General features: G+C 49.3%; 1 protein-coding gene across 2 annotated transcripts in view; it reads right to left on the bottom strand.

The window, feature by feature from the left end:
* Window positions 1–2,774: 2,774 nt before the first annotated feature.
* Window positions 2,775–24,679, bottom strand: part of CLIP2 (CAP-Gly domain containing linker protein 2) — a 77,729-nt gene continuing 55,824 nt past the window's right edge. Inside the window, exons 8-17 of one of the 2 annotated variants that reach the window (XM_071764945.1) lie at window positions 24,014–24,074; window positions 20,012–20,116; window positions 17,538–18,482; window positions 14,676–14,733; window positions 12,979–13,062; window positions 12,385–12,541; window positions 11,743–11,902; window positions 10,973–11,158; window positions 7,348–7,410; window positions 2,775–6,734 (exon numbers count right to left, since the gene is read on the bottom strand). In XM_071764945.1, coding sequence (XP_071621046.1) covers window positions 6,723–6,734; window positions 7,348–7,410; window positions 10,973–11,158; window positions 11,743–11,902; window positions 12,385–12,541; window positions 12,979–13,062; window positions 14,676–14,733; window positions 17,538–18,482; window positions 20,012–20,116; window positions 24,014–24,074 — 1,831 coding nt within the window. In that variant the 3' untranslated portion in view covers window positions 2,775–6,722. The remainder of the gene's footprint in view (window positions 6,735–7,347; window positions 7,411–10,972; window positions 11,159–11,742; window positions 11,903–12,384; window positions 12,542–12,978; window positions 13,063–14,675; window positions 14,734–17,537; window positions 18,483–20,011; window positions 20,117–24,013; window positions 24,075–24,679) is intronic. The other variant, XM_071764946.1, reaches the window with a different exon arrangement.

Raw genomic sequence — 24,679 nt, 5'->3', positions numbered from 1 at the left:
TAAATTCTGATTACCCTGATAGTGCAATATACAGCTTCCAAATGTATTCAGGTGACTTTTTGTTCTGGAAGGAAATTAGTTATTTTGACAAGGATGCTTGTTAGGCAGCAAAGAGATGGGGAGGAAACATCCTTGCCAGGGAAGCAGCAAGAAGTTCCCTGCCCTGGTTTTGGTGCTGGGACCAGCTGGGAGGTGCTGTGGGGAAGGGACAGGAGCAGCCCCTCCAAACAAAAAAACAAAACAAAAAAAAACCAAAAAAAAACCCCCAAAAAATGGTTTGGGTTTCTTTTTTGGTATTTTTGGTGGGCCACAGGCCCCCCAGCATGACAGACCTGGTGCATCCATCCCCTTCAGAAGGGACATCCCAAAGGGATGGGGGTCCTTGGGTCCTGGGGCAGCACGGACTTAGAGGTGGCTGCAGGAAGGAGCAGGGCAGCCACAGCCCTGCAGAGATGTCCCCTCACCTCAGCCCTACCTCACCCCAGGATTCAACCCATCCCTGAAGCAGCCATCCAGCTGTGGGCACAAGCACAACCTCCCAGGGGGATGAGGTCCTGAGCAGGGATGAGGAAGGACATCCCCTCCGTCCCCTCTTCTGGGGATCCCAAGGAGCAGGTTGGGACTCTGGTACCATCCTCACCCCATCCATTTCCTCCCAACGGTCCCACTCTCCTCCTTGGATGAAAATGAAGTGCAAATAATTATTGTTGGCAAAGATTATCAGCATCTTTAAACTGCAGGTTTCATGAATCCTCTCCATTTGACCCAGAGCACCGAACGCTGATGTCTGCAAACCAAAGCACCAGGGCTGGTTGTACATCTGCTCCCTGAGGAATGATCCAGTGGAACTCCATAAAAGTTCTGGAGTCACCTGCACTGAGTGTGGACACGGTGCTCACGGCCTCTGTGTCCTGCCCAGAGCTCAGGGAAGGGCTGGTGTGATGGAAACCCTGCTCTTTTCTGCCAGCTGTACTGGGGAGAGCCTCCCTGTTCCCAAAAACCTGTCCTTCCTGAGTGGATCACCCTCCTGGAATGTTGGCTGCAAGAGGGGATGTGTCTGGTGACCTCCCTTTGAGCTTGGGGACAGTGTGACAGCCCTGGGAGGGGTCCCCTGCCTTGTTCTGGTCACAAACCTCGAAGCAGATTTTTTGGGGCCAGGGCTGAGAAGTGACAGCAGGAGCTGGGATAGGATCTCATCCTCCAGCACTGCTCAGCAGTGAACCAAATGGACCTAAAATGGATCAAATGGACCTTCCTCTGCCTTGAGAGCTCTCCCGAGCAAAATTCAAACCCAGGGTTCTCTTTCCTGGAGGAGAGTGAAGCACAAAGCTCCAGCCATAAATAATGCACTGGAAAAATCAACCAGCAGGAGCTACCCTGGAGGTCCCATGGGGAATAAAGCTGCAGGATCAGGTTCTGTGGTTTTGTCATCACTCACCTTCAGTTTTGTTGGGATCTACCTCTGGAATCCCCCTCTCCCCTGCAAAGCTCAGCAGCTGTTCAGGAAGAGTTTGAAGCTTTCAGGGCACTCTGGTGGTGGAGGATTTGGAAGAAGTTGAGGAAAAGAAGTCAGGAAGCAAGGAATAAAAGCATTCCAGTTTTTTCCTACATCTCAGCTGAAACTACAAGGGAACCTCTGCTCTTCCACAAAGATCCTACAGCCCATGGGTGCAGGAAAAGGAGGAAGGAGAGCTGGAGGTTTCACTGCTTTATGGAGTTGCTGAGCTGGGGCACAGCCCAGGGGTTGCATTGGATATTGGGAACAATTTCTTCCCTAAAAGGGTTGTCAGGGCCTGGCCCAGGCTGCCCAGGGCAGTGGTGAAGTCCCCAGTCCCTGGAGGGATTCCAAAGCCCTGGAGATGTGGGGATGAGGGACACGGGGTGGTGCTGGGGGAATGGTTGGACTCAAAGCTATTAAAGGTCTTTTCCAACCAAAACGATTCTATGGATCTATGAGAAAAAAAGCACCAGGGCCAGACTGAAGTCCCCCCTGGCTCTGGCCCCATGGGGACAGCAAAACCCCATGGTGCTCAGGGCACCTGTAGGGGGATCTGATGGGGCAGGAGGCTGATCTGGAGCTACACTGACCCTGGCAGCAACCACAGCTCCTCTGGGGCTGATCCACAGCAAGCTCCTGTTTCCATTTGCTCTGAAGGATGGAGGGGATGGAGGGGATGGAGGGGATGGAGGGGATGGAGGGGATGGAGGGGATGGAGGGGATGGAGGGGATGGAGGGGATGGAGGGGATGGAGGGGATGGAGGGGATGGAGGGGATGGAGGGGATGGAGGGGATGGAAGGGAGGGGATGGAAGGGAGGGGATGGAAGGGAGGGGATGGAAGGGAGGGGATGGAAGGGAGGGGATGGAAGGGAGGGGATGGAAGGGAGGGGATGGAGGGGAGGGGATGGAGGGGAGGGGATGGAGGGGAGGGGATGGAAGGGAGGGGATGGAAGGGAGGGGATGGAAGGGAGGGGATGGAAGGGAGGGGATGGAAGGGAGGGGATGGAGGAACCTCAACGACCTTCTCTGCCTTGGAGTGGGTGGAAGGCTGGGAGTGAGGTTGGAAGGTCCTTCCACCTCACACCTTGCCTGGGAAAAAATAAATCACAGATAATCCTGCCAGCAGCACTTGGTCTCTGCTCCAGCTGATGGCAGGAGGGACTCACCAAAGCCCCAGTGGCTCTGCACAGTCCCCCCCATTGCCCCCAATCCCTTCCATCCCAGCAGGGCTCCTGCTCTGCAAAACACCCTGAACACAGCCCCAGCACCCCGGGGTGCCTGACTTCAGCCACAGATTTTATTGTTTAGTAAGGAGCTGACCACACCAGCAAGGCAGGAGAAGGGGCAGTGGGACATGAATACAGATCTGCAGGAGTTACACAGACTGAGATTTGTACAACTTTTGTACAGAGGAAGAAATAAAATGAATCAAATAACAAAATAGACATTAGCAGTCAAACCTTTTTTTTTTTTTTTTGTCTTTTTTTTTTTTTTTTTATATCATACTAACAAAATCTGATAGCCAAAAAATGACTAAGCTACAAAATTGTAATACATACTGTACGGGTAAAAGGTTATCATCCATTTATACATCTAGGATCATCTTTACTCTGGTAACTTACATGAGGCCTACAGGATCTTAGTGTATTAATAATTCCCTACAGATAGTGCTGAGCTGCTAAAGCTGCCGGAGAACGGAGCAGTGGGTGGTTTTTTTTTTTTATTAAGACTTTTACAGTGTTATTTGCATCATTTTGTTTTAATGAAACCCTCATGCATCTCTACTGCGAGCCAGAGGAAGGGCTGGTGGTGGCTGGGGGGAGGCAAGAGCTGGAAAGCCTTGGCTGGCAGCTTGGCACCCGGGGGTCCCTGTGCTGCTGCCCCTTCCTCCAGCTCCCTGGGTGCTGTAGGAGGGATAAAGCTGAAGTCACCAAGCAAGACAGGTTCGTTTCCCTTTGGTCTAGAGGGTTAGAGAAGAAAGCACTAAACCATGGAGCTGAATCCACTTCAAAGACTTTCATTCCCCTGCTGCCTCCTGCTCCCCCCTCCCAGCTCCTGGGGCTCTTGGGGAGGATGCTCGGGAGGTGGCTCTGGATGCAGAACCACAAAGGGGGGGGGGGAGAGGGGCTGGGGAGGACACAGCCCCCCCGTGGCAGCCCTCGGGATGGAGAGAAGAGCAAGGCTGAAGCCAAAAGGGGAGTGAAGGCACGAACAGGACCCAAGCCCTGACTGAGAGCAGGAGGTGGGTGCACCAGTGCTCCAACACCCTGGAAAATCTCCCTTACAGAGCCAAGCCAGTGAGAGCAAAGATCAGGAAGGACTCTATACACCACCAAAAATAGCACTTACACTTACAAATAAATAGAGGGGCTGGGGAAAAATCTCCTCCTTGTCTCTTCCAAGTTTGTCCCTACCTCTGAGGGGCAGCCATAGGGAAGCCTGAGCCAATTTGGGAGAGGGAGGACAGGGCTGGTGTCCAAACCTCTCCTGGCCCCTTAGAGAGTTGAGCTGAAACCCCAAGACGTGTGTGATAGTCCTGTGGACACCATCAGATCTTTTGGGGAGCAGCTCCCGTGGACCTGCACCCCAAGGGTGAAGGGGACACAGGGGACCTGGTTTCAGGTCACTGCCTCTTTCAGCACAGCCCTGCAACACCAAGATCACAAAGTTCTGCAGGAAGCCAAGAAGTGCCACATATCCTGGCTGATCCTCAGGGACCAGCACAGCTACTGACAGCCTGGGAAGCCCAGAAGCACAACTTCACCTCTGCTCAGCCCCATCCCATCTGCTGCTGCTCTGTCACCTGGGGGCACTGGGGAGAGCAAAGGTCTGAGCTGCTCACAGGGGATGGTCCCTGGCAGGGAACAGAGCTCCTCCAGCCTGAAGCATTCCCACCCTGACAACTTTGGATCTGATTAATGGAATACACAGTCACTACAACCACTCCTGGGGGGACCCTGCAGAGCTCAAGGTTCGTCATGGGAGACAGAAAATGCAGGGGGGTTTTCCCTCTGTAGGTGAAGGCAGATTTTGGTCACAAATCACTCGAGGACCTATCGGGGAAAATAAGGTACAAACCAGAGTGGACTCCTGAACCTGCAGGTGTCCACAAAGCCCTGGGTTCAGAGCCAGCAGTGCTGGCAGCTCCGTGTCAGCCCCACTCAAGCTCAGCAGGAGCTGCAAACCCCAGAAACCACCCAGCCCACAGCAGCACCTTGGGAAACACCTGCCCTAAATTCCTGAAACCAGCAGCTCCCAGTGAGGTATTCACCACTGCAGGCTCTGACAACAAACACTCCCTCTAGGACTTTCCCAAATCCCTCAGGAGATAAAAACACCAACCAGGAAGATTTTGGAGATCACCCTTGGAGAGCATCCCTTGGGAAAGCCCCAGGGAGAGGCAGGGATGTGGTGATCTTCCTGGCTGCCAGTAAGAGCTGATGAAACATCTCTCCAAGGCAGGATGGGATCCCACTTGGAATTCTGGATCCCAAGCTCTGCCTCCCTTTGCCATGTGTCAGATTTCAGCTGTGGTTTCTGACCTGCTTTATTCCCCTGAGGTCACCTTCCTCCCTTCAAATGGGGGGAGATCACCTCTCCTGCAGCAAGTGAAGGGGGGGGAATATTGTATCATAAGTCCAGATTCAGCAACACCCTCCTCATGGCAGAACTGCAGCCAAGAAGCCCAAATCTTTTCCAGGTTGCTTCTGGCTGCTCACCCCTCGAGAAAGTCTGGCAACCCACTAAGAAAAAAAAAACAACTTTATAGAAAATCAGGGCAAAACACAGTGGAGCTGAGATGCTGGGATGTTCATCTGCCTGTGGTCTGGCTCTGGCCTCCTCTCTCAGAGGTCTTCTGTCTTCTTCTCTTCCCCAGATGCTCCAGCATAACACACAAGAGCTTCTGAAGGTTCTTCTGGAGGAGGTGGGCACTAACGAGGGGTTAAGCCTGGAAAATATTGCTGTGATTTTTCCCTGGGGTATTGAAAGTGAATCTGGAGTCTCTCACACCTTCAAGAGCACATTGTCCCCTTTCTCCACCCTGATGTCCCCTGGGAGCTGTGGTGCAAAATTAGAGAAAAAGCCTTCAGAAGAAGGAACAAGACCTCTGCCTGAGCCTGCACTGCTGGGTGGACACAAGAGCTGGGTGGGTTCTGCTCTCAGACTCCTTCTGCTCCAAATGCTTGGATTGAAGTCATGTCCAGAGCATTGCTGAACCCATCACAGCCATCCAGGAATGCTCACATTCCCTTAGCCTCCTCCCTTCCTGGTTACAGGCCTTGGGCAGCAGACTGAAGAGCCAAGGACAGCTCTGGAGAAACACCAGGCAATCCTCAATTAGCTGTTAAATTGAACAGAACCATCTCCTCCAGGCATCTGTCCCCCACTGCCTGCAGCCAGGCTGGAGCCCTCAGGATGCTGAGATTCAGCCACCTGTGGAGCCTGTGCTCCAAAAAGGCCCAGGAAAACCCCTATGAGTGAGGGGACCCAGGCTGGGGCTGCTCTTTTTCCTGCAGGAAGAAAGGCCAACCCCATCTAAGCAAGGTTTGCCTGTCCCCAAACTCAGAGCCATCACAGCTCCCTTTTCCCAAAGAGCAGTGGGTAAGAAAGGAAATAAATATCCCTCAAATCTGATCATTCCCCCATGACATGATACAAGTCCTCAGTGCTCAAGAACAGCAAAGTCTCCTCCAAGGCAAGGAGGGCAGCACCTCCCCACACCCCATCCTTCCTCAGCCCAGCAGGTTTCACTTGCTCGTGCAGGTCCTCAGGACACCAGGGTGGGTGGATGAGAAGGGACAGACCATGTGGACACTGTCCAGCCTCTGGGCACACACTTTGGAGCTGAACACCACAAGGCAATCCCTCTGCAGCTCCTGTGGGGTTATTGGGACTCACTGACACTTCAGCCCTGCCCACACCAGCTGGTGGGACAAGGGCAGCTCAAGCAATACAAGGTCCACAGGCAAAACCAACACAAGTAAGATACCAAACCCAGAGAGGTCTTTCTGCTCCCTCCTGGAATGATGGCTGTCTTGGAAAACTGAGCTCCAGGATTGTCCTGATGACAACAGTTAATACATTATAAATATTGTCCTGCTTTAAAGTGAAAATACTGTGTCTGGTCTTTTGGAGGTGCTAAAGCCAGATGTGGTATTGTTTTTCCTGACTGTGCACAGGAGCTGATACTGGCATGAAATGATCCTCTTCACCTCTTCTCTATCAGAGTTTCTCCTGGAAGAGAAGAGATCTTGTTAGGAAAACGAGGGCAAGCACAGAGGTCATTTCACAGAAGAGGAAACTGAGGCACAGAGCAGGATGACACCAAGCCTGCCATGCCCTGACCCTACTGCTCTGCCCAGCAAGCCACACTGCCTCCTCCTCCTCAGGCTGACCACCCTATCTTTAGGGAAATAATGTCTGGGGCTACAATTTTTTTCCTACCTGATAAAAAACCATGGGGAGACCTGAACACCACGTCCCATGAATGTCACCCAGGTACAGGGGGCAGCAGAGATCTGAGACTCAGCAGGTCCCAGCTGGGGCTGCCAGGCATGGACATGGACACTGACCCAGGAGACTGGGGGGAACTCCTTCCCCACTGTGTCCCCCAGAAAAACCAATCATTGCACCTTCCTGAGGACTTCAAGTGGGTTTTCATGGCAAAGGGAACTTCCCACCATGCCTGGGAACTGGAGCTGTGCAAAACCCCTTGGCTTTCACTGTGGGAAACACAGTCAGGCTCTGCTGGCAGAGCTGCCTCCATCCCAGAGCTCTCCCTGGCACAGCAGGCAAGAAACCACATGCAGCAGGCACTGTTTTAAACAACCTTTTGCTTTGGACTTACCTCTTGCTTGTGGGATTTATCCTGCTGGTGAATCCCATTAGCTGACCCAGAATTTCCAACAGTCTGCAAGGGAAAAAGGGACAATGAAGAGGGACACAGAGCCTGGTGGGTTGGCCTCCAAGCACCAAGACCTGGCAAGCCCCACAAGAAAAGGAGAATGCAGAAACCCCCCCCCCTCACTTTTGGCAAGAAGCTTTCTGCCCTCTGCAGCCTGGCCCAGTCCCCACGGGCTGCCTTCTATCCTTCCCCCCCCAAGTTTAATGACACAGACCTGGCTCTTAAATCCTGACAAAGAAACCTGCAGAACACAGCCCCAGGAGCATCCCAGCAGTGAAAAGGACATTTGCCATTCCCCATTTCCCTCCCTGGGGACAAGGCAGGCAGGCAGGACAGGCTGTTCTATCTTTAGAGAGCACAAGAACTTTTAAACATTTATGATGCTTCTTGAGCAGGGGAAAACGTGGAGCCCTTCAGCTTCAAAATGACAGCCCAAGAGGCACAACCAAGAGCAGAAAGCTGCAGCCAGAGGTCCCAATGTGCCAGATGTCAATTCCTGGGGTCGTGGTAATCAGATTCACAGTTGCTGGTGAATTGCTGATGACAGCAAAACAAGACATTAAGGGAAGACAAGACCACAAGGTTTAAACCCCACCACTAGAGGAGTCCCAGTACTCAGCTTCCATTCTCACCATGCCCAGGAAGGTGGATAATCAACCCCATGGGATGGAGGTTTAGCTTGGGCAGAAAAACCAGGCAGAGATGCAAACTGAGCTCTGCTTGGAGAGCCTCCACTGTTTGCCAGGCAGTGAAATTCTGCTGGGACGGAGGGAGGGTGAGAATGGAGCTGCTGGAGTGACTCAGCCTTGGGGTCTGCACCCACTCCCATGTGGCCTCACACAAGGCAACACTGGAGCACTGAGCTCCAGCCATCAGCAGCCACCAGACACCAGAATTTAGGTCTGAAATCTGGTCTCAGTACATGGTCACGATAATGAGCTGAGTGGTACAAATGTGCTTGAAATGAAACACAAAAGCTCCCAGAGCAATCACTGTAAATTCTCCAAGAAAAGGCCCGAGTGGCAAATCCTTGTCATTTCCTGCAGAGATCAAGGTCTCCCCAAGACACAGAGAAGGCAAAGATCCTCTTCCTCTATTACAGGACAAAGAATTTGCAGCTGCAGGCATGGAAACAGCAAGGCAACAATTACTCAGCAAGGAAAGGAAGACTCAGTGGCTCCTCCTGCACCTCCTTGCCTGGCAGCAAGGCCAGCCCTGCATATCAAGGGCTGCAGAGCATGGAGGCTGATGGAGCCCTCAGAGGGAGAGCAGCAGCTGGTGGTAATTAGAGATTTCCTTCTGGAACAAGCTGTAAAGTGAAGGCTTTGCAGAGAAAAAGAGAGCCATGCCAAGGCAGATCCCCTCTGCCATCAGAAAGGAGAGAGGGGGTCAGGAGGCAGTGCAGAACGAGTTACAGCAGAAATGTGGCTTCTGGGGAAGAAGCATCAATTCCCTGTTGCACCAGAATCTCTTTAGGTCAGCAACATCCTCAGGTTTAGGCTGAAAGCCCCTGGTTAACAACTCCCCTTCCACAAGGGGAAGGACGAGCAGCTATCACACTGAAACCAGGGAGCTTTGATCCAGACTTCCTCCCAACCAGGCACTTCAAACCCCTGACTTCAATAGCAGCTTGAAGCCTGGCTTCCCACAATAATCCTCTGCCTGTCTCTCAGCACCACGGTTTGGGGCTGCAGACATGATGCTATCTTGTTGTATCTCTAAGGTTTCTAAAGCATGAAAGCACCAGTGTAATACCAGGGATAGATTAGCTGCCCTCCCAAGGCCCAGCCCCACTCCCTGTGTGTAAAATGAGTTATTTTCTACAGCTGGGAAAGAAATAATGACCACCTGGAGACAGGAAGGCAGAAGGGAAGACTTCCTTTCCTCAAGGGACTCAGCATTCAGTTAACCAGGGAATAACTCCCCCCACCCCTCCCATAGCTGCCAGCAGATGAGCTTTTGTCAGGATGCATTTTCATTTGACAGGCAGCACTGACAGCAGAAGCTGAAGCCACTCTGGAGGTACCAACAAGATGAGAGCACATCTTGGACTGCCACAAACTTGTCATCACCACTCCAGCTGTCCTGTCTGCTGCTGGCACTGCAGGGTATCAAGAGGCTGCTCTGCAACACACAGATGCTCATCTGAGCCAGCAGAGCCTTCGAGGGCTGCAGCAGTTTTCAGACTGCTCTCTGCAAGCCCTGCTGCAGCACAAGCAGCTGCTCAGGACATCTACAGACTGTGCAGAAGGCAGTGTCGTGGGAGGAGAAGGCTTGGTACCCACAGGTTACCAACCACAACAACACCTCTGCTCTGGAGCCAGACTGAGAGGGTTGGGGCTGCTCAGCCTGGAGAAAAGAAGGCTCCAGGGAGACCTTAGAGCACCTTCCAGTGCCTGAAAGGGCTCCAGGAAAGCTGGGGAGGGATTTTTCATCCAAGAGGATAGTGACAGGACAAGGGTGATGGTTTCCAACTGGAAGAGGCAGTGAGCTCTCTCAGCTTGGCTTTGTAGGAGAGGTGTTCCAGCCCCCTGATTGTTTCTGTGGCCCTCCTCTGGACCTGCTCAGATCCGGGTCCTTCCTGTACTGAGGGCTTGACAAGGTTCTGAGCAACCTGATCTGGTTGAGGGTGTCCCTGCTGACTGCAGGGGGGTTGGACTGGATGACCTTGAGAGGTCCCTTCCAACCCAAATCATTCTGTGATTCTATACAGCAAAGCAGAGCACAAAAGGATCTGTACATGTGAGTGAGCCAGCAGTGTGCCCAGGTGGCCAAGAAGGCCAATGGCATCCTGGCCAGTGTGGCCAACAGGTCCAGGGAAGGGATTCTGCCCCTGGGCTCAGCCCTGGGGAGGCCACAGCTTGAGTCCTGTGTCCAGTTCTGGGCCCCTCAGCTCAGGAAGGAGATTGAGGTGCTGGAGCAGGTCCAGAGAAGAGCAAGGAGGCTGGGAAGGGATCCAGCACAAGTCCTGTGAGGAAGGGCTGAGGGAGCTGGGGGTGTTGAGGCTGGAGAAGAGGAAGCTCAGGGGAGACCTCATCACTCTCTCCAACTCCCTGAAAGGAGGTTGGAGCCAGGGGGGGGTTGGGCTCTTTTCCCAAGCAACTCTCAGCAAGACAAGAGGGCACAAGAGGTCTCAAGTTGTGCCAGGGGAGGTTTAGGTTGGACATTAGAAAGAATTTCTTTACTGAGAGGGTGCTCAGCCATTGGAATGGGCTGCCCAGGGAAGGGGTGGATTCTCCATCCCTGGAGATATTTCAAAAGAGCCTGGATGTGGCACTCAGTGCCATGGGCTGGGAACCACGGGGGGAGTGGAGCAAGGGTTGGACTTGATGAGCTCTGAGGTCCTTTCCAACCTGGATTATTCTGTGATTCTGTAGTTACTGAGGAAGAAGGCTTTTTCTAAGTTTTAAGCTGCACCTAACAGAACAAAGTCTTGCCAGGCTGTTTCCAGAGGTAGAAATGGACCCAGGTGGCTGCATCACCCCCCCTCACCCAGCACAGAGATTGCTCAAAGACAGAGAGACTGCCGTGGGCTGAACCACTTGGGAAACACCTGTGGGTGCCCTACCTGTGTTTTCTCCGAGGAGAGCCTCATGGCTTCCATGAGCTTCTCCATCTGGTGTCCCTGCTCCAGGGCATTCCTCAGCACATCCTCGGTGCTGAGCAGGCGGTGCTGCAGCCGGATCAGCTCTGACTCTGAGGAGGGGTCGATCAGGGAGTAACGTCGCTGGTCTGGGATGGATTTTTCCTTGTCCTTATCCAGGAAAGGCAAAAGAGCAACGTGTTAGAATTAGAACCAGCAACTGCAGAAACTCAGCAAAGCAGAACTCCATAGGTAACCCCCATCACCCTGGTTTTTGTTGTTTTAACAGCAGAGGGGGTCAGAGCACAGCTCTGCAGGCATTAGCATCAAGGGCAGGCAGCAGTAGCTCCAGTTCAAATAAATTATTCACATTTCAACCACATTATTCACATTTCAACCACTGGAGGACACTGAAGTACACGGGAATCAGAGGACACTGCTGGTTCCTAGAGCAGACAGTGTGTAAAACAGTGTGGGGGAGCTGACCGACCTTGTGGTTTTGTCACAATCTTCAGCCCTATCTAGCCTTGGGAATAGAAAAAAAAAAACCACTGGAGAAGGACAGAAGGACATTTTTTGCTGCTTACTGAGGTGCAGCTGAGCCAGGCAACAGCTCAGGCTTGTCAGGGAAGTTTCCATCAGCTGCTCCAAAAGCAAACGGGAAGACTTGAACCAAGGTTGAAGGGCAAGAACAACCCAGAGCCCCCCAGCCTACTTTCAGTTTTCCAAGCCCAGAAGGGTTTCGATGCCCTCACCAGCACAACCAGTTTCTCTCTGAGCCCCTTGATGTCATCTTTGAGCTTCTGTTCCTTCAGCCTCCACTCAGCTTTGTGCACTTCCCGGCTCAGGTCCCGCTCTGGCCCCGGTGAGTGCCGGTTTGCTTCCAGTAACAAAGCCCTCAGCTCATTCAGGCTCCTGGAAACAGCAGTAGGAAAAGGTGAAGACATTTCCAGAACCCACACACCACTGGAATTCAGCTGTGCCCCCCACCCATCTTTGCTACAGATCCAAAAAATAGCCAAGAACAAAGCTCACCCAACTCCCACCTCTCCAGGGAATTCCACTCTCCCATTCCCCCCACAGCAGCTCCAAGGAGGATGGGACCAGCCCAGGGCACTGTTCCAGAGCAGGGCAGCAGCCAACCAAGCTGGCTTGTACTTGGTTTCATTCAACATCTACATGGGGACTGAGCTGCCCTGAACCTCCTGGCAAGCAGTTGCTAACACACAGTCCCCAGTTTGAACCAAATTCCACCAGGAGCATCTTTAAAGAACGGGAAAGCTGGGGGCTGGATTTCAACCTCTAGATTTCTTTTGGTGGCAAATTGCAGCTGCCTGAATGGACACCAACACAGAGTCCCTGTCTCCAAACTCAGTCCTTCAGATCTCCAGACTGACCTTTCCTTCTTGAGCAGCTCCTGGCTAATCAGGACCAGTTGCCCTGAAGCATCGTGTGTTTTCTTAGTCAAGGACTCCAGTTCACCTTCCAGCCTCTTCTTTTCTTTTAATACTGAGTCAGCCTTCTTTTCTGCTGTTTTGCATTTATTTTCCAAAGCTACAAGAAGTAGGATACAGAGGGAAGAAAGGTCACTTCTGTGCTTTAACGTACACATCTATGCTTTTTGCCTTTTTTTTTCCCCAATTTCCACTCTTAATACTGTAGCACTGGATCTAGCCCTGTGTAAGGGGAGATCTTGGGAACAACACACTCAGCTCCATTTATTTCTGCTGACAACATCAGCTTTTGACATTCCATGAGCCACAAACCCCCTTCCCATAGGATACAAATGTCTGCTGCAATTTTTGTATTCGCCTCCTGAAAAGAGACCAGAACTCCTGAGGAATTTGTCACCAGCAATATCTCCTGACAGACAGACAGCACCATGCTTGCTACCTGTCCCTTTCACCACCTGGACTCTTGTCCAACACCAGGAGAGGGGATGAGCAGGGAAAACACCACGTTCCCACCAGCACTGGATTAGGGAAACTTACCACTTACTTGGGCCCTTAGAGTTTCAGCCTGGGACACCAGCAATGACACCTCCTTGTCTCTTTTACTCAGCTTGTCTTGAAGGTCTGGGGGAGAATGGAAAGACAAAAATGAAGATGCTTGGCAAGTGCTTTGTGCAAATCAGGAAGGCATCAAGTGTAGAGCAACAGGGGCATGGTGGTGGCACCCTGGTACCCTCCATCACCAGGAGACAGACAATGGGTGCTTGTCACTGCTCCTCACCACCACCCAGGCACTAGCAGGCAGGACACACAGCTGGGAAGCCATATCAGGTTTAAGAAAGCAGCCACAAAGGGAAGAAAATCTTAATAAAAACCACAGGAAGGAACTTTAAGCACGTATCTTTGTGTTGCCTTGTGGAATGAAAGGCAGAGAGAGTTTTAAAAGACATTTTCTGGAACTGATGCATTTCCCCACTCAACCAGAGCTGTAGATTTGGAGTATGATGCTCTGTGGCTCAAACCTGAGCTGGTTGTTTGGGTATAGCTATAGATGGCTCAGTCAGTGTGGACAACAAGCAGATGCTCTGAGAGGGCATTTTAAGAGCAATGGCTCCTAAATGTGCTCTGTCCTCACAGGCAATTCCCTGTCAGTCAGCAAACAATTTGGTATAAAATGTATGTGATCCTGCCCCTGGAAACACAGCACTGAGGAAGAAGGAAAAACACCTCTGTCTAGACCCACAGACACCTGGCAGGGCAGTCACACTAAGCAAAGTTACTATTAAGTGAAGTTTTAGTGAGTAAAAGTCCTCAGTAATCCCTGCTCAGGTTGCAGGACAAGGGTTGTACAGAAAACAATATTCTTTAGAGGAAAATAACTGAGACAAGACCAGGCCACCACAAGCCACATGGCACTGGAGGAGTGACAAGTTAGTTCTTGTCACCTCTGTCATCTATAAAACATTTTCTGCCCAAAAAACTCCCCCACAACACTATGGGAGAATGAAGAAATATGAATCTCCTGGGAATGAGGAAGGGAAAAAGTGATCTGGAAGCAACTTGTGTGTCTTGGAACAGCTCTGAATCCTTCAGAGACACCCAAAGTGTGTGGCACCCAGTGATGTGGTGGGACCAACCCTGACCATCTGGGACACCAAGCTCTGATCTGGCCAGGCTGACTGGGGTTTTACCTTCTTCATGAGGGAGGCTGAGAGCAATTCCAAGTCAAAGCTACTTTAGACAAATTTTCTGAGTGCCTGAATTCTACATTTTGTTAAAAGAATGGATTTGATTTATAGCAGGGCTTAATCAAATAACTCCCATGACTTTAAGCCAGTCACATTAATATACACAATAATATACACATTAATAATACCATTAGCAGACCTCTCCTATGAATAAATTACATTTAATGGCCAGATTTTACCTGCTGTAAAACTCAGTGAAGGGATGGAAAGAAGTGAGCTCATTTGCCCAGATCTGTCTCCAACCTGCACCATCTGTGCAGTGTGTGTGGAACACATAAAAAACATCCACGTCCACCCCTGCACGTGCTCAGCTGGATTAGAAAAATAATAATAATAATAAAAAAAAGGCAGACAACAACTGCCACCCAGCAAAATCTGAGAGATGAAATGGCTTCCTAAGCCCCTTCCACACAGCCATCCCTGCAAGGGCAGAAAGCTAAGAGAAAAGGAAGGCACTAAAACAGGGGAAAAAACAATCAAATTTTATACCTTCCATAGTCTGCTTCATCTTTATCTTTTCTTCTGAAATATCATTCGTTTCAATCATCTGAAATAAATGGAAAATAGGAGATGGAAAGCCAGCCCTTTGCCCAAAGATTCCAAGCAAAGTTCACAACCACAAAGCCCTGCCCAAAGGAGAAGTGCATCTGGTACCCAAGGGAGAATTTCACACATCCCTGAGAGGGAAACTCAGGTTTTTGAGGAGCCACTTCTATAGCTGGGTAAAACTGAGGGCTCCAAGGTACCCTCTGAGAGTGCCCACAGCCACCAGCAAGATTCATCCAGGAGGGAAAGAGATCAGGCTCTGGTTCCACCTTTCTCAAACCCAAAGCTTGTGCAGCTCTGCCTCAGACCAACCCCCTGGGGTTAATTATGGCAAATAGTTGGAAATTCTCTTTAGCATTCAGAGTGAGACCTATCAGACAAGTTCCTCAGCTTCTGAAGAATCTCACTGTGCCCACAGTTATAAAACCAGTAACAGAGCAGGGCTAAAACAATAACCAGAGAATGAACTCATGAACAAAAAAAAAAATAAATATAGAAATAAAATAAATATATAAATAAATAAAATAAATAAAAAAAATATATATACATAGAATAAAAACTGAAATAAAAGAAATATATTTTAAAAAATAAATATCTATAAAATAAATATATTTTAAAAAATAAATATCTATGAACCAATGCTGGCTCCTATAGAGGGGTCTGCCTCTTCCCCACCCTTTTTTGTCCATCCTGCAATGAAAGGCCAGAGAGCTCAGAGCTCACAGCCAAGCAGAAGCCACAATTCAGCCCTTGAAGCCTCTTCCCCTCCAGTAAGTGGGACCTCAACAGATGCCCCAGCTCAAGCAGCTGCTGTGACCACCACTTTGGGGATGAAAGAAATTTGTTTAAAATATCTGGACAGTTAACACTGCAGTCATATGAAATCAGCCAAGACATGTAAAAATAGAATTTGCCCTGTGATATTCCAGGGCTTTCACCCATGCATTTCTTCCCGTTTTCCTGATTTTTATCAGCATGTAGTTAAAACATGAACCATTTCAAGACTCCCTGGTTCCAATCCAACACCAGTGTCCCTCAGAGCACTCTGATTTATCTAAAGGGCTCTAGAACAAGACTCCCAACTTCTTTTTACATTCAGTGCTGTTGGAATGTTGGCTATAACGTGTGATATGTTCATAGGATTTTCAGTGTTAAAAAGGACCTTAAAGCTCATCCAGTTCCAACCCCTGCCATGGTCAGGGACACCTCCCCCAGCCCAGGGTGCTCCAAGCCCCATCCAACCTTCAACACTGCCAGGGATGGGGCAGCCACAGCTTCTCTGGGAAGCCTGGGACAGGGGATCACCATCAAATTAAAGAATTTCCTCCTAATGTCTGACCTAAATCTCCCCTCCTCAAGTTTGAAACCATTTCCCCTTGTGCTCTCCCTACACACCTGTGTGAAGAGCCCTCCCCCAGATTTCTTGTAGCCCCTTCAGGTATCAGAAGGTTGCTCTGTGTAATCAGAACCTGCTTTTCCCAGGCTTGTCCTTATTGTTCACAACTCTCCTTACAAGCTGAAACATCTTGAGCTGAAACCCTTGAAGCACCATTCATGCTGTAAATCCCATCTTGAGCTTTTCCCTCTCCTGCCCAGCTTCTGTCTTTCTGCAGGCACGAAGCTCTGACTTGGTCACCAGTGATCCATGGGCTGGACTTTGGTGCCCAGAAGTGCAACAACTTTCAGTGGGGCTGTTCCCAATGGCAAATCAAACACAGAGACTGTGTTCCCTTCCTTGGCATCTCAGTCTGGGGAACAGGGACTACAGCACCAGTGATAAATTTCAAGTGAGCATTCTTAAAACGTGCATATTTCATGGTTTCTTTTCATTTCCTGCCTCCCCCCCCACAGAGACAAGTTGGAAATTGGGTTTGTGCTAATTTCTCCTGCAAAACTCAGACACAAAGAGGTCCAGCCTAGAGCTGTGAGCAGTGGATTTCCCCTCCTCACTCTGCTGCAAAGCCACCCATGTGTCCCTGTGTCATGCCTGAAGATGGCATCCTCTGCCAAATAAAGAAATCAATGAGGACATAAAAAGACACAAAGGCCACAGAAAATTGACCTTGTCACATTATTACTGCTCTTATTCTAGGCTTCCCTGGTGGGGTCAGGGCTCTATTCAATCAGCAATTGTATTTCCTCAGCCTGGTGCCATCCCAGCCCCTCCCAGCAGCTCTTCCACCACAATCCCCAAAGTTAGCATTTCCCCTGGGCTTCCCAAATATTCTACCAAGCCTCCCTGCTGCATTGCTGGCACTCACCTCCCCCCCAGTCCCCAAACTGGGGCTCTCAAGCCATGCTCTGTGTGCTGAGCAAGCTACAGGCTCCACCTCAGCATGGGCAAGGATCTCCTTCCACCCTGTCTTCCACCCACCCCAAATGGCCCTGGCTCAACAATACCCTGAGGCTGCTGCAGCTCCTTGGAGGACAAGAGTTGTATTGCAGAAATGATGCTCTGGAGCCCAGAGTGCTGCTTGCCCTATTCTGCTGGAGCCCTGTTTGGAGCTTGCCCTATTTGGAGCCCTATTCTGCTGCCACTCCCGTGGCTTCAAGCCCAGATGTGGCCCACTTGCTTCTCTTGGCTCTGATTTCTGCTCACTGTGCAGCTGGACTGGCTTCCAAGAGTGGGAAGGCACCTTCAGCATGGAGATTCCATGCAGAAAAAGCAGCACTCATGGAAGGTACATCCAGAAACTTCAAGGCACAGAAACCTCAGACAACTGCCCAAGGCAGCAGCTGAGGGCTGCTCCTAGGAAGGGCTACAAACAGTGATGATAAACAAGCAAAATGACCCAGAAGTCATACATTTGCATGCTGAGAAGGGTGCAGGGCCTCCATGGACTGCAGCTTGTTCTCTAAGACAAGCACTTTTTCCTGCAATCTCTGGATCTCCTGTTTGCTCTGGGCTTCTGTTTTCTGTAACACTTCATAGTCCAACATCTTCTTCTCAGCCAAAGAAATCTGCTCTTTCAAGAAAGCTATGGCTTGTGTCTGATCTTTATATTCACCATGAAGTTTCTCCAGTTCATGCAACCTCAGCTCAGCATCTCGACACTTGTCCTTCACATCCTGGAGCTCAAGAAGGTGCTGATTGCTTTTGGTTTCCAGCTGCATTTTCCAGTTACTGTTGCTTTTCTCCACTTCATCCACAGCCTCCTGCAGCTTCAGTTTGAGACTCTCTTTCTCCTTTATGTGCACAGCTGTCTCAATGTCATGCTTTGCTTTCAGGTTCTCCAGCTCAAGCTGGTGTTCCATCTTTATACTCTCCACCACTGCCTTCAGTTCCACGATCTCCTTGTGCTGGGTGTCAGAGCCCGTGTTCAGCGTGGCTTTCAGATCCTCCAGAGACTTCTGGTGGTCAGAAGCCAACGTGTCCAACTTGGACTTCCAGTTGTCCATAAGCCCCATGTTCTCATTAGTAGCTTGCTGAACTTTATGCTTCAAGTCGACGATTTCCTGCGCGTACTTCTCGTTGAGAGCCTTCAGCTTCTCCATCTCCTGCTGATACTTCTTCAATGTCTTCTCATACTTCTCCTTTAGCTGGCTGCTCTCCTTCTGATGCTCCTTGGTGGCAGACAGCAGCTGATCTCGCAGACGAAGAGCCTCTGACTGGAAGCCAAGGTTCTGCTCGGGGGGCTCTGCTTGGTGGGAGCTCCGGAGGCACTGCCGGAGCTCATCCACCTCACTGCACCTCAGGCTCAGCTCCTCCTCCAGCTCCAGGATTCTGGACTTCTCAGCTACTGTGGTTAACTGCAAGATGACAGAGAAGACAAAGTCAGTACCCACCTCGCATCCTGCCTTTTAGGAAGGGTTTTCCAGGGGAAGTAAATCCAAAGGATGTTTATTCAGCAGAGTGCAGATAGCCAGGGAAAAGAATAACCCAGCACCCTCCAGTCTGAGTAGTTTTGCACCAGGGTAACTATCACTGGTAACTCTGTGCCAATTGCAATTTGGTTTTTCTGGAGAACCAACACACACCTTTGAACCAACCCTTGACGTTTGTTAGGAAGCAAACCACTGGCTTATGAAAAATAATGTCCTGAAAGGGCATTACATTCCCAGATGAGGCACCTTGCCAGCTGATGCACAGAGGAAATGTGACTGCACATGCAGGAACACCACAAGCACCAAAACCAGCAGTAAGCACGTTGTGTTTCCTTCACTTCTCAGCAATCCTCAGCCTACAGACCTCCCTCTCTCCTGCATTGCAATTTGTTTACCCTGGTGTAAAAAGGAAAGGGGATTTTTACACACGAGTACTTGTTAGAGTTTAGTAGCAAAGTAAAAATAAGGTGGGAGGCTAGAGGATGCAGGAATAAATCTGGAGATGGTTAACATTGAGCATAAGGGCTATGGGTCAATGTCTGAGAGTCTGGATGCAACCTACCAGGGCTGAACTACCTGTGAGCCACAGAGAGTTCAGGGGACTGCAGCTCTGGATGGAGAAGAGGAGACTGGACTAGAGGAAATAATAGAAAAAGGCAGAAGAAACAAGGAAACCAAGAGAATCTTCCAGTGCCAAAACACAAGGGATCAATTCCATTTCATGTCAATCGTCTCCCCACTACCCATCAGCCCAGGCCTGGGTATTTTTTTATTTTAGATGGGAGTAGGAGCAATCCAAACCATTTAGACCTTTTGGAGAACATCACATTTGTGCATTCTACAGCTCTAACAAACCCCACGGTGAGGAGCAAGCTCACAGGAGGCAAGTTGGCCACTTCCCACACCCCACATCAGCACAAAAAAGCCCTTTCCACATCTTTCATGCTGTCAGGTTGGGATGTGATGTTCATCCTGCTGCAGGCATGGCCAAGGAGCAGAGCTGGTCCCCCTGCACTCACCAGCATCTTCTCTTTCAGGTGGAGGGAGGACAAAGGGAATGCTGAGTGCAATGTTCTTTTCCATCCCAGGCTGGGGGGAGCCTCCAGGCAGAATGGGTTGTGCAGGTATTAGTTGGACATGTTAACTGAGAGATGAGTTGTGAAGAGCTCAGGGGTCAAATGGTGGCATGGGGCAGAGAAGCAAACTCAGTCTGAGAAACAAGTCCCCCATACAAGAAGCAAAGCTGGAAATCATAAGGTTCTACCATTTCCAGGAGAACAAGGAGAAAACAAACCCAAACAACAGAACAAAACTCAGGGAAGCCTAAATTCAAGCCAAACCCCATCGACCCCACAAACAAACCAACCAAAAAAACCCCAAAGCAAGGCATCATGAGCATCAAGGGAGGGGGCAAGCAGGCTGTTCTGCAGGCAGGGCAAGTGGGGGTCCATTACCCTGGTGTCCTCTAATTCTCTGAGGAGTTTTTCAGCCTGTGCCTTCTCAAACAGCAGGCTCTGCTCGAGCTCCCGTATTCGGGCATGCTCCAACTGCGTCTGAGTCTGGTCACACAGAGGGAAAAAAGAGAGTGGAGATGGGAAAAAGGGAAGGGAGAGAGAGAAAAAGAGAGGGAAAGAGAAGGCTGCAACATCATCTGCAGTGTACAAGACAAGGAAAGGCAGTTAACAGAAGGAGAACAAAGATCCAACCAAGTAGAAAAAAACCAAACCGAACAGAAAGTGGTCACTGGGGGATTTTACATGGTACTCGTGGTGGTTATTTCCCAAAAAGTGGGATTCTGATGGGAAAACATCCCTCTGCATTAGAAAGCTGCTGCAGCCTTTTCCTGCATTGAGACTTGAAGACACTTCCTAAAAAAAGCAAAGCTCCCCACTGCTGCAGATCACCAGGACCAGACCCCTGCGCTGCATCAGAGGATGGAAAGACCATGCACTGGTTCTCTGCATCTTTCCTCAGGAGGAATCACAAAGTAGATTAAAAAAAAAATTTGGAAGTTCCCATCCTCTTTTTGCTCTGGAGGCAGCTTGAGCCCTGCTTGAACCCTGCTGGGGGGAAAAAAGAAAAATCCAAACAGGCCAAAGTGGAGGCAGCAAGCTGCTAAACATAAGAATACACTGCCCTGAGAGCAAAGCAAATTTAGATACCAAATGGCAGTATTTTTATTTATTTAATTTTAAACTGATGAGGAAACTAAGGCCAAGAAGTTTGGAGCATCTCAAATCCAGGAGCATTGACTCAGGGCAGTGCTCCAGTGCCTTTCCCTTTTCCAGCAGGGAAGCATTCAGCTGCACTTGGAAAACCTCAGGACTTTGCAATGACCACTGTAATATCATGTAAAATCTCCCATAAATAAAAGAGTAGAGGAGACATGGGAAAATGCATGCAGACTCTGGCCTTCACTTATTTTTTATTTTTTTTTAGCTTACAAAAATCAACATTCTCCTTTGAATTCAACTGAGCTCACCAAAAACCAAACCAAACTGATCAGAACCACTTTTTTTTTTTAAACCTATTTTCTGCCCTTCATTTTCCATATAATTATTTGTTCCTCCTTTTTCCACTGGAAAAAAATTTAGGGCTATTCTGCCCTTTACTACAACAAAAGAACTTTTGATTAGGATGGAAACAGAAGCTTGTACAAATCCATGGTCTCTCTTATGGCTCAAAAGATATCATTAAAAATATGTTCATAGATGGTCAAGATCTTAATTGCCAGACATATTCAGTCCACTCCCATTTTTTATGTAGCCTCTTTGACCCCACAAAGAGGAAAAAAAGACATGGTCTCAAAAATCCAAACATTATCAATATCCCCAAACGATATTATTGAAGTTCAAAAGTTGGCTGAATGCATCCTAATAGGAAAAGAAAAGAAATTTAATTTTGTACCGAGTGGTTTCTCCCACTCTCTGCAAAGCTCAAAGATCCACATCACAAGATGAAGCTCCAGGCTTGATTTTATTGATGGGGATAATTATTCCACTGCTACTTGTGAAATTTCCTCACTTTACCTTAAAATGCCCAAATGAAACTTCAGCAACACAGACTTCTGACATTCTCTTAACTGGTGACAGCACATCAGGCACTGGCTACCTGAAGGTGCTGACCTATTCCAAAACTAAGTTGGGAATCTCCAAAAAAATCTCCCTTAAGACTCCTGAGGCTGACACTCAAATTCCCAGCAAGCTTGCTCAGTATTTACCAATCCTGGTATTTTCCTAGTCTGGAAAAACACAGGAAAACAGAGGAGAAAAACTACCAGAGAAGAGAAATCAACTGTTTTACAGTCCTTAAATACAGCTTCAGGCAAGATTCACATCCTGCATTATTTTGTGCAGACTGGGTTTGCCCAGTTCTTACGACTCAGCACCAAAAATCTGAAGTTTTCCTGTACTCTGAGGAAGCTGAGATCTGATTTTTCAACTTATTTCTTGCTATTCCCCTTAAATTACTACTCACAAATTACAAACTGACTTCCCACTGAGAAGTAGGTGCCAGGAGATATTTCCTTGAAGAGTTTAGCATTTCCTAAAATGTGGTATTTCTACCACAGCCTCTCTTAAAAAGTTCTGTTTTCCTCCAATTGCTTTTCACCTCCCCCAGCACTGTAGCAGCAGCACTGCCAATCAGACTCCAAAATGGGCTGAATTGATACCAACATTAAGGCCAAGTCTCCAGGTTCCCCTTTTTTATATCAGAGGTCCCAAAACTGGACCTGTATCTCCAGGCACATGGATCTCTTTGGTCCAAAACCTACAAGATATGATGAGAAATATCAGGGGATCTGGCTGAGCCCGAGACAACCTTTTCTCACCATCCTGTCTGTTGCTGGCTGTGAAATGCAAGATAAACCTTATCCTCCAGGTGCTCAGAAATGGGGCTAAGGGGACTTCAAGGCCAGAGGAGGGGACACAGCTGTCACAAAGGAGCACTTATCCCCCTGATTTCCAATGAGGGATTTTTTTTTTTTTCTCCACAAAAACACAGGAAGGTGAGAATTAACTCAACCATTCAGCCTGAGCATCCAAATCAGACAGGACAGCAAAACCCTGGCAGTGTCTGTGCTGTCACTGGTGCTGGACCCCAGGGAAATAAAGCTGCTCCATCACTCTTCTCCAAGAAGATATTTGTTTTTCTGTACAGATGAAGTGAGGACAGGACCCTGGCAGCCTGCATGAAGCTTGGCCACATCCAGTTGCTTCCCAGCCCAAATGAAAATTGCATTTATCCTCAGCTTGGGACCTGCAGTTATGCACTCATGTCACAGCAGCTTGCAAAGCATGGTGGTCTTTAAAAAAATAAATATATTTGCAGCTAACCCTGGTCCCATTGCCACCACTCCAGAGCCAGGGTTAAAGACCTAAAGCTTACACAGGGAGAATTCACTGCTCCCACAGGGAGTGATGGAGCAACTGGGGAAACCCATCCTCTAAGCTCAGGGAGGAACAGAAACCTGATTTTGCACCAACACACTGGGTAGAAACTGCACTTTTTGTCCTTTAGCACAGGGCTGCTTTCTGTGCACTGCTGATTTACACCCTGCCAAACACATTACTCTGCTTCACCTTCTGCATAAGGAGAAGAGGTTTATTCCAAGAGGGTCAAAGCCATAGTTTCATACTCCATTGACTGCTTTTCCCATTTTTCTGGGCTTTAATTGACATGATCAAACAGGAAGCACAGAAGCAGGTCCCTTGGCCCTTCTGCTATCAACCTCAACACTCAGCCCAAAGATAAGGAAAACTCCCCATCTCCACACATAGAGCAGAGCCTTACTGTCAGAGAAATATCTTCTTTTCCCTCCCAAAGGAAGGAAATAGCTTCTTTTCTAACCCCAAAGAAAAGCCTCCCACTGAAGGGCCAGCTCCCAGCACCAAAGAAGTGCAAAAAATCCCCTGTGGCAGCACTGCTCTGAGCAACAGCCCCTCCAGACAGAAGGGATTCCCAGGATCCAACCCCACACAGGTGGGCAGAGAACCCTCAAGGAGGGTCCTGCAGGCCACAGGAGACACAGAATTTTGGCTGGAACAGAAGAGCATCCAGCTGGGAGAAGGGGTGTGCTAAAAGCTGCTAAAAGCAGGACACTGCAGGGACAGGGACTGAGCAGTCATTTCTACAGTGGAGAAATGTTCCTCTTGAAATGCATTTGGATCCAGTCAGGTTTGGAGCTGGCTTGGCAGCTCCCAGCAATGTTTAAAGCCAGGCTGGCTGCATGGGATTAATTCCAAGCAGCTCCCAGCATCACCAGTCCCTGGGCAACACACCAGAGAACAATCTTCACACTTTATACCAAGGTGTCTGCAGCAGGTCCAAAGCCACCAAGAAACAGCAAATATTGTTTATTGCTGAGCAGACAGTGGCAGGAATTACTCAGGTGAGGCCCCCACATGCAGCTTGAGGTTTTAACCCCCCATTTGGGGAAGGGGATAGGGAATTACCTCCAGATCTCCCTTCGTGATGGATTCTTCCTCCACACGGAACTGCAAGTCCTCCACTTTCCTGGGAAGGGGGAAAGACACAAATAGCAATGAATAACCCCCAGCTCAGCATCCCATCTCTGAGCAGCCATTGCAGATGGGCCCCCCCTGCACAACCAAAGTCTGAGAGGGGTCCAAAAAAGCTTTGAAGGCAAAATGTTCAGCAGGAGGTAAGCACGAAGGCACATGGAGGAAGACAGTCAATAAATAAGCTCTCCACAGAGCTGATGTTGGCCTGCAAGCAAGGAACATGCTCCCAGGGTGCTGTTTCTACTGCTCTGCCTCTCAAGCAAGCACAGCTGCTGGGTACCAAACTGGGATCCTGAAAACACAAAAGCCACAACTGGTTTTTCACTGGTTTTCTTGGGTGAGCAGCTGAGCACTGGACAGTTCTTGTGTCACAGGATCCACACCAAAGAGTTCATGGGAATCAGAGCCTTTGCCTTCTGGGGAGAGAGTGGGCAGTGTTTGCTGTTTCCATAACATGGAAATGGGGAGCTACCCTGGCAAAAACATCTTCAGAGACTGTATAGGCCAGTCATGCCTAAATGCACACAGAGAACCACATGCAGAAATGCAGAAATGCCTGAGACTCCTTTGCAAAGTCTGAAGAGAAAAATCCAGTAA

Source organism: Heliangelus exortis, chromosome 21 (genome assembly GCF_036169615.1).
Source record: "Heliangelus exortis chromosome 21, bHelExo1.hap1, whole genome shotgun sequence".
Taxonomy (NCBI): Eukaryota; Metazoa; Chordata; class Aves; order Apodiformes; family Trochilidae; genus Heliangelus; species Heliangelus exortis.
The sequence above is the reverse complement of the archived record's forward strand: the minus strand, read 5'-3'. Positions and strand labels throughout refer to the sequence as shown.